We start from the raw sequence: 8,264 nt of genomic DNA on the forward strand, positions 1-8,264 counted from the left end.
AGTACTGTCTATCCCGCTACGTGGTATCAATATGTCTGGTAAGTCATAAGTGGTAAGTAAGCGTTGCCAGAAAAAAGAGGAAGAATTTAGTCAAATTGTTAAGAACTATCTGCTGAACAAACTTACCCATCGAAGACAGCACAAACGTCGTTACGATCCGAACAAGCGATCCAACGTTTGGCTGAGAGAGCTGGACATCCTTCGTCAGCATACGACCCTTTTCCGGATCCGGCTTACGGATAGCTCCTCCAATCCGGTAGGTTCGGGTCGACCCACCCATTTCGTTTCTTTCGGACTGATTTCCACGAGACGTGCATTCTTTACTTATATACGTATGTACATCTGATCATTCATTTCTGCATTTTGCATCTTCCACTGCATCTCGTACCGCATCTATCCTCTCTCATACGTCTCATGGGACGAGGGCAAAACGCTTAACGCTAGGCTTCGGGGATTCGTTCTGCAAGCTGTGAGTTGGGGGTTGATTTTGTTCGCGAAACAACGATTGCCTGCCGGGTCCCGGTCTAAAAACACATACTCCTTTTTGCGCTAAATTAACCTACAAATTAAACTACGGTCCGGCGCACCTCCGACAACCTCCTGCCCTCGACCGGCCGGATACAAGGGGGGGGCTCAAAACTAAACTAAACATTAAATATAAACGTACCTTCGTTTAAAAGAATCCTGTACACGACTAAAACATTTCAGCAACACGAACAAACCCCCGCGCCGGGAAGGTTAGTGTTGTTAGGATTAAGATTAAAAAAAAGCATTTTGTTTTAAAAAAAAGAGTACAAGCTAACACGCTGGAAACGCTCGGCTGGGTTCTGCGTTCTTGTTTCTGGTTGGTGACGATCACGCCGGTGGTGTTCCATCGAACATTGCACTCACACCACCACCGGCCGCATTGTTGCTCGCCATCGGGGACGGTGTGGGTACGCTCGACACGATCGACTCGATTGGATGCGCCCCGCCGTTGCCGGTGGCGGTTGTGGGACGCTTTTTACCGCTGGTGATTGTGATGAGCGCCGAGGAGGACAACGTTTGCTGCGGTGGATAGACGGCGTGGTGCGGTGGCGGCACCAGAAGCGGCCCATGCGGCCCGGCATGATGGTACGGCAGATGGTGCGAAGGTGGCGGGATGGGATGGGGGTGATGGTGAAGGGGTAGGGTACCGTGGGGGGAGGCCGGCCGCTGTGCACCGAGATGAGAAGGCAGCAAGTGGTGCGGCGGCAGATTCGGATGTCGGTAGCCGGCGGATGGGGTGGGACCGGTGACTGGCCCCACCGGGCCGCCCGACACTGGCATCGTCACCGGGGGTACTGGCAGTGGAGGCGGTAGCCCCGCTAGTGGTGGTGCACCGTTCGCACCGGGCAGATGCATCACCGGCGGTACCATGCCCGGCACGGACAGACCGATGCCGTGGAAACCACCTTCCCGGAAATCGATCATGCGGACGACCGGTGGATTGAGACACCGCGGTTGCTGCAGTTCGGGTGGTGGTGAGCCGGGCGGAGGCGGTGGTACCGGGAGATTCTCCAGCTCAGGATCAACGTCTTCCGCTTCCTCGTCGAGTTCCTGCAATGAAGAGAGAGAGAGAGAGAGGTGTTGGATCAGTTTTGCAGCAGAAAGAATCGGTAGAGACTGGGAACGCATGTGAGAAACAAATTTAGAGACTGAACTACTTTCTCGCCTCGAAGAAGGCAAGACGGTAATGGCAAATGAATGGGAATGCAGTGCAAGCCTGCGATCCGTATACTTACCGGTTGCTTTAACCTATCGATCAGCCGCTTCTTGCCGGCGAACTTGAGCGTACGCTGACGACGCATCTTTTTCCGCAGCTTCGCCGTGGACAGTTTGTTCGGCGACGTGCGGTCCGGCTTGGTGTCCTCGCCGGACGAGGACGTTTCGTCGCCGGGTGCCACACCGTCCGCAAACAGTACCGACTTCTTCACCGTCACGGAACCACTGAAAAGAACAAAAGAAAAAGCGTTTTATTTCCATGACACGGCGGGGGGGCCTTCAAAAAGCGCTTGCCAACCTTACCTCACACCACCGACAACGTTCGGTTTGGCCGTTTTGAGAATACTTTTTTCGTACGATCGGCCAAGCGATGCGATCAGATCGGCTTGCTTGATCGTTTCGAACTCCTCATCGGATGAGGCACTGCCACCACCACCACCACCAATGCCCCCACCACTACCACCGACCACCAATCCGCCACCGATCGTATCGCCCAAAGCGCCGTCCCGCCCGCTCGTACCGCTCTCACCAGCGATCGACGCCGCCGTCGCCAGGGAGGAGGAACCGCCGATCATCATCTTCGAACCGAGCAGGCGTGTAATTTCCTGCCGGAGACGCTCCTTCCGCTGACGCTTTTCCACCCGTTTTTTCTCCCGCTCGGTGCGTACCTTCTGCTTCAGCTCGACCCGACGATCGTGCCGCTGCTGCAGCTCTTCGGCGGACAGAATTTTCGGCGTCACGAGCGCCGAGGATGCAGATGCGGTGGACGGCGGCTGTTGCTGGTCAGAGCCGGTACCGGCAGCCGTGTCCTGCTGTGGCCCACCCTGAGCTGTCGCCGCGGACGGGTCACTGCCACTGTCGGGAGGCTTTGCGGTGGTTGCGAGCAGCGGCGTACTGGAGGGAACGATTTCCAACACGTTACCGACCTGCTTGACCTGAGATTTGGAGCTGGTGGCGTCCGCTGGTGGTGGTGCTCCGGCTGCCGGTGTGCCGGCGTACGGTGTTCGGTACGGATCGCCCGACCGAATAACGTTTAGCGGTGGGCCTACGAACGCCATCGGATAACCCTGGTACGGGTGACTGCGCGGGGCCCACGATGGCGGTGGTCCAGCACGACTGCCGGGATAGTAGGGACTCGCGGCGGTACTGGTATTGGCACTGCCGGGAGGCCCGCGCGGTGGTCCATAGCCGTACGGAGACGGTGCACCGTACTCCGGCCCACCATACCCCCCCGGATAGTTCATGTGCGTCGAGGGTGGTAAATGATGCCGCGGGTAAATGTCATGGGAAGCGTGACCGTATTCACCGTGATAACCGTGGTGCTGCTGATGATGCTGATGATGCATGTGATGGGGATGATGCTTCCCAGATGGCGTCGTTTGTTGTGGCATTTGCTGCTTCCCATCCATCTGGCCATTTATCCCTAGCACAATATTGTTAATGCGATCATCGAGCGAGATGCGCTTGGGCGAACCCTCCTCACCACCGTCCACTTTTGACGACGGACCACCACCAATACCACCAGCACCTGCTCCGGGTGAGCCGTGAAGCATCTCACCGGAAGATGCGTAGTAGGAAGCGTAATTGCCCGGCTTCGGGTACATGCCTCCGGCCGGTGGCTTCTGACATTCCAGCTCCGCATCGCTAATAGTCGAGTCGGCCAAACTCTTCTTGTACCCGGTCACAGGCGAATGCACGTTGGGTGAAACCCGTACACCCGTGCTGGTGATGATGTCGATCTGATTCTCCGTGCCGTGTGCCATCATCGGCGGCGGTGCGTCCATCGGTGACGGTGGACGGCGATGTCCCGATCCGGTGGTATACCGATCGACGGAATAGCGTCGCCGTGCACGATGGCCCGCATTCCTTCCTGCCGGACTGCTACGTCCCCGCGGACTCGGTGGACGACGTTGCGATGGGCTTAGGCTACGGTAGCGGGACCGTGAGCGAGAGCGTGAGCGCGATCGGGACAGTGATCGCTTTCTGCTGCCGCGTGGACTGCTGCGCGTTCGCGCACGATGCGACGACGGTGGACTGCGCGATGAATTCGATCGCCTGCGCGAAGATCGTTTATCCGTGTCGCGCAGTTTCCGGTCTGGACTACGGTCACGCGACCGGCGCCTCGATGAGTTACGCTTCCGGTTATGCGAACGCTCACGCGAGTGCCTTCGCGTTTGTTCCCTGCTGTGGTTCGATTGTTTGTTGCTTGATTGCTGTTCTGTGGCTGCCGGTTTGCGCGGATCTTCGTCGTCCTCGTGGCCAAGCAGTGCCGAAGCACCGGCCGTCGGTAGAATTCGGTGCTTTGACGGGAGTTTCAACTTGATCGGCATCTCCCGATCTAGCTCGAGCGGTTTGACCGGGGTCGCTTCCGTCGAGACCGAATCGTCCCGGATGTTGTAAATTTTCGTGCAGGACGACGCCTGCGCTGGGTCAGTAACGCACGGAAGCAGATAGTCCGGCGGTATAACGTGGTCCGGCCGATGCGGTGGTGTACGCGGCTCTTCGAGATCAGTACGCGGCTGCTCCGCAACGCTCTTAGCGAGCGATTCTGGCTCTTTCTCCACGTCCGAATCTTGTTCCGAGTCCGTATCGGAGCTGGAGCTGGATGAGTCGGAATCGGACGAACTGGAAGAATCGGACGAGCTGGAAGAATCGGACGACGAGCTGCTTGAACTGCTGGACGAACTGCTCGAACTGGATCCACCTGCCTCCTCCTCCGCGTTCTCTCCATCTCCCTCCTGACCGAGCGATTGCATGAAGTTTTTATACTCATCGGCCAGCTTCTCATCCGGCGGTGAGTCACGCTTCCGCAGCCCCTTCAACTTTTGCATTTCCTCCAGCTTCGATTGGTACGATTTGAGCTGGTTCTGCACGTTCAACAAATCATCTAGCGGGATTATCTCCTCGTGCATGCTGCGCGGCTTTAGATGGGCACGCTTTTCCTCCGGCGCTCCGTTTACCAGCTCCTTCGTTTCGCGCCTGTTCCGTAGTTCTGGCGTCCGTGGCGAGACCGGCTTCAGTATGGGTGTGGGTGATCTCGGTCTCGAAGGGCTCATACCGAGCCCTTCCGTTTCCCAGTTGGATGCGTAGTCGTCCGTGTCCGGAGATTGGCTTTCGGCCCGTCGGTTTCGATCGACGTGCTCCTTCACGTCGGGCGAAAGTTCGGGCAGAGGCTTCAGTTTGCCACTCGACAGATCGTCCAGAAAGGAGCAGCTAAACTTTGGCTTCGTCGTGCCTACCGTTTCTTCCTTTGCCTTTTCCACTATCGATTTCTGCTCGTCGTCTTCTTCCGTTAGTGGTTCCTGCTTCACAATACTACAGTCCACCTGAACTGGGATGTCTTGATTCGCGTCCACTGTCTCCCGCTCATCATTCGAGCCCTTTTCCTGTTTGATCCGTTTGGGTAGCAGCTTATCCTTTTCCGGTGAGGCATTACGATGGTTCGCGGTTTTAGGTGTATGCGTATGTGAAGAAGCGGACGAAGTGGACGAATCACCGCCATCGCTTTCGTCGTACTCCTGCAGGGCCGCTATCGCCGGTGTGATCGGTTGTATCTTGGTGACTGGCGAATGTTTCATCTTCTTCTCTTTGGGCTCTTCCGTCGGTACCAACCATTCCTGCCAGCTAATTACCGGACTAACCTTGGTGTACCTGAGCGCCGATAGTATCCGATCGGTCCCGGTGCGTACCGGCGGCGCTGCGCGCTGAACGCGCTGCTGCAGGAACGCTGGCCCATTTCTGCGCTGCCCATCCGCAAAGCGGCGCCGGAACGCATTGCGATTGCGACTGTTGAAACCAAACTCACCCCGGCCATGGTCCCACCCCCGGGGGCCGCCATCTCTTAGTGGACTAATACTGCGTTCGTGATCCCATTTGCTGTTGCCGACATCATCCCGCTGGTGGGTAAGGCTTGTAGCAGTGGTAGAACGACGACTGTGCGACCGCGAGCGGGAATGTTTCTTTTTTCGCTCGCGAGACCCCGATCGATCCTTTTTTGGCTTCTTTTTCTTCCGCTCGCCGTCGGGCCGGTGGTTGCCGCGCTGCTTCTCCTCGTCGTCCGGTGAATCATCGTCGCGGGTGCTGGATTTCCGCCGGTGATGATGATGCCGGCTGCGCTGACGATCCGTCCCATTGTCTTGGTCTTGGGAGGATTGTTTTTCTTTCTTATTCGATGGCGATTTGGCGGTCACATCTGAATCGGCGGTTTCGCTGTGCTCTGGAAAAGGAGGAGGAAAAAAGGTAAAGACACTATTTTAATGCTTGCAACTGCACGTCGCTCGTCGTTTTGTTTTTTCTTTTTGTGTGAGAAAATTTCCTCTTTTTGCACGGACCATCGACATCTTTAAGATGGCGAAAAATGGCTACGACGGGGAACAGCAGCGTCGATAGCCCGTGCCACACTCTCTCTATACTCACGAATCTTCATCTTCCACTCTCTGTACTCACTGCTTTTCAGCGACTCCTTCGATGCGCTTGAATCACGGCTCGATTTCGTGCCACCTTTCTTGCGTTTCTCATCTCGACAGTCCGCCCCATCCGCCGACACCGATTCTGTTGCCGCTGAAGCAGGCCCTCGGATGCGCGCTTCCGTAACATCGTCGTGCCGATCGATGGTGGATGATTTCGTTGCTGCTGGAGGTGACTTTTTCCTATCGTGCTCTGTGTTTCTGTTTATCGGCGAAGAGTGGTGCTGCTGCTGCTGCTTGGCCAGCAGTTGCACTGGTATTCGTTCTATCGCCGGTAATGGTGGCGTGCAGGAGGTTGCTCTATCCGCGTCCATGATGATAAAACACCCGCGTCAGCGCTTAGATGATGAAGAAGAAGGAAATCGATCTGCTAAAACACGGGTCCGGGTGTACAGCCGTTCGCACGGGGAACAAATATCAAGCAAGCGGCGACGGCACCAGCTTGGGGTGATAGTGCTGTGCACCCCGTGTCAGCTATTGCAGCTACTCCATTTGGAAGGGCTGGGCCGTGTGCGTGTGCGTCTCAGTCATCCGTTGGCTAGAACACGATAAATGATTCCTCGCAACCCGGGCTGCTTCGTCGACGTCCGTCAATGTTGGTCAATGGATACACTGCAACACCGCGTTTTTCCTGCGTTTCAATCCAATCGGTCGGGCAGCAAAGAACCCCGGGGAGGGTGTATCAGTGGGGTGAGCGTGTGGTTCGGTGAAGCAGAATCCCAGTGCTATCCGGCCATGCAACGCTCCGCCTTCTTACACAACACGACCCGCACGCCTGTGGTTGACCGGTGATGCTTCCATTCGCGGCACGATTCGAAGGCCACGATCGCACGGGCCCAAAAGCTTTAAAGATTGGCCTTTTCACAAAAAGTTTATAATTTTGTATCGCAACCACACACCGACACAAAAACCTCGCGACGGGAATATAGCAGCGCACACGCACACACCTATGCACGAGCAAAACAAAACGTCAGATGCCATTTGACGTTTTGGGCTGTTTGGGACAATTGGGGCAAAGGCAAAACATCGCCACGGGTCGCACAATGTTCCCGCGCCGCATTTTTTTTTTCTGTTTTCTTGCTCTTGAAACACATAATATTGTTAAGTATTAATAAAGAAATGTTTAAAAGAAATATGTATTTTAATTATCCTGAAAAAGAAGCTCTTTTTGTTTCAAAACACAAGACGCCCACTCTTCTTCGTGTGTGTGTGTGTGTGTGTGTGTGTGTGTGTGTGTTGTATTATCAAATGTCAAAATGACACCGATCACGTACCAACCCGATTTATCGTTCAATTTAGCGCCAAACCGTGTTCGTTTCTTTCTGTACTGAGTTCACGGGAAATTCAGGGAGAAAATAAGGGTGAATTTTGCCGAAATTTATCTGCTCGATTTCAGGACTAGGACCGCATGAAGATGATTGCGCAGTACGACCCGATCGGACGAAGGCGGCGGTTTGTAGCTGCGGCACAATGCACACTTCGGACGCAATGTAGTTACGGTTCGGGCGCTAAAGGCTGGAGATGCTGGTGCTGATCGAGAAGCAGTTCGTGCCGATGCTGAATGATTGTATGCACTATATCCGATGTGCGCACTGCCATGTTGAACGAACCTTCACTCTCATCCTGTGCGAGGGCTGCTTTTCAACTGTATACTGTGCCTCCTATCAGCAATTTTTCATTAGGATTTTGCCAAACTACAGGACATTAGCGGCCCACGATCGTAAATCTTCCTTTGGATCGAAGGTTTGGAGCGAATCCTTGTCTCAAAGATGCATGTGAGTACTGGCACCGTAACATTTACGTCCAAAGATTCTTTTTTTAATCATTTATTTATAGAAGCTTTGAGGCTTTCAGACCTGAGATTCGTCTCTTCAACTCCTGATGGTCATCATCCTCCAAGTCTCGGATTGTTCTACCTAATGCTAGGCTGAAGAGCCGACAGGTAAATTCTTCTGCCATGGCGCAGGTTCCTGGTAGTAGCAAAGATCCTTGAGATGATTTTGTCTAAAACTGAAACATCCAGGGTACACTGAGACAACGTTCCGTCTAGACGTG

At 54.8% G+C, this 8,264-nt stretch overlaps 1 protein-coding gene across 2 annotated transcripts; it reads right to left on the minus strand.

Annotated features, from left to right (window-relative positions):
* Positions 1 to 319: 319 nt before the first annotated feature.
* LOC118508177 (serine/arginine repetitive matrix protein 2-like) lies at positions 320 to 7,181 on the minus strand. Of its 2 annotated transcripts, none has more exons than XM_036047735.1 (4): positions 6,190 to 7,181; positions 2,047 to 5,959; positions 1,764 to 1,968; positions 320 to 1,578 (listed from the first exon to the last, which is right to left on the minus strand). In XM_036047735.1, the coding sequence occupies exons 1-4, from the start codon at positions 6,521 to 6,523 to the stop codon at positions 856 to 858; spliced, it is 5,175 nt and encodes a 1,724-aa protein (XP_035903628.1). In that variant the 5' UTR covers positions 6,524 to 7,181; the 3' UTR covers positions 320 to 855. The 2 variants fall into 2 exon arrangements, with proteins under 2 accessions (XP_035903628.1, XP_035903627.1); XM_036047734.1 differs by having other exon boundaries at positions 6,160 to 7,181.
* Between the last annotated feature and the right edge of the window lie 1,083 nt (positions 7,182 to 8,264).

The sequence above is a fragment of the Anopheles stephensi genome, chromosome 2, assembly GCF_013141755.1.
Source record: "Anopheles stephensi strain Indian chromosome 2, UCI_ANSTEP_V1.0, whole genome shotgun sequence".
In the NCBI taxonomy this organism is placed as follows: domain Eukaryota; kingdom Metazoa; phylum Arthropoda; class Insecta; order Diptera; family Culicidae; genus Anopheles; species Anopheles stephensi.

Excerpts from the sequence above, each read along its gene's own strand:
- LOC118508177 (XM_036047734.1), bottom strand. The coding sequence starts at position 6,523 with ATGGACGCGGATAGAGCAACCTCCTGCACGCCACCATTACCGGCGATA. Across the intron at positions 5,960-6,159 it reads AGAGTGGAAGATGAAGATTC|AGCACAGCGAAACCGCCGAT; the intron begins GTGAGTATAGAG and ends CTCCTTTTCCAG. Across the intron at positions 1,969-2,046 it reads AACGTTGTCGGTGGTGTGAG|TGGTTCCGTGACGGTGAAGA; the intron begins GTAAGGTTGGCA and ends TGTTCTTTTCAG.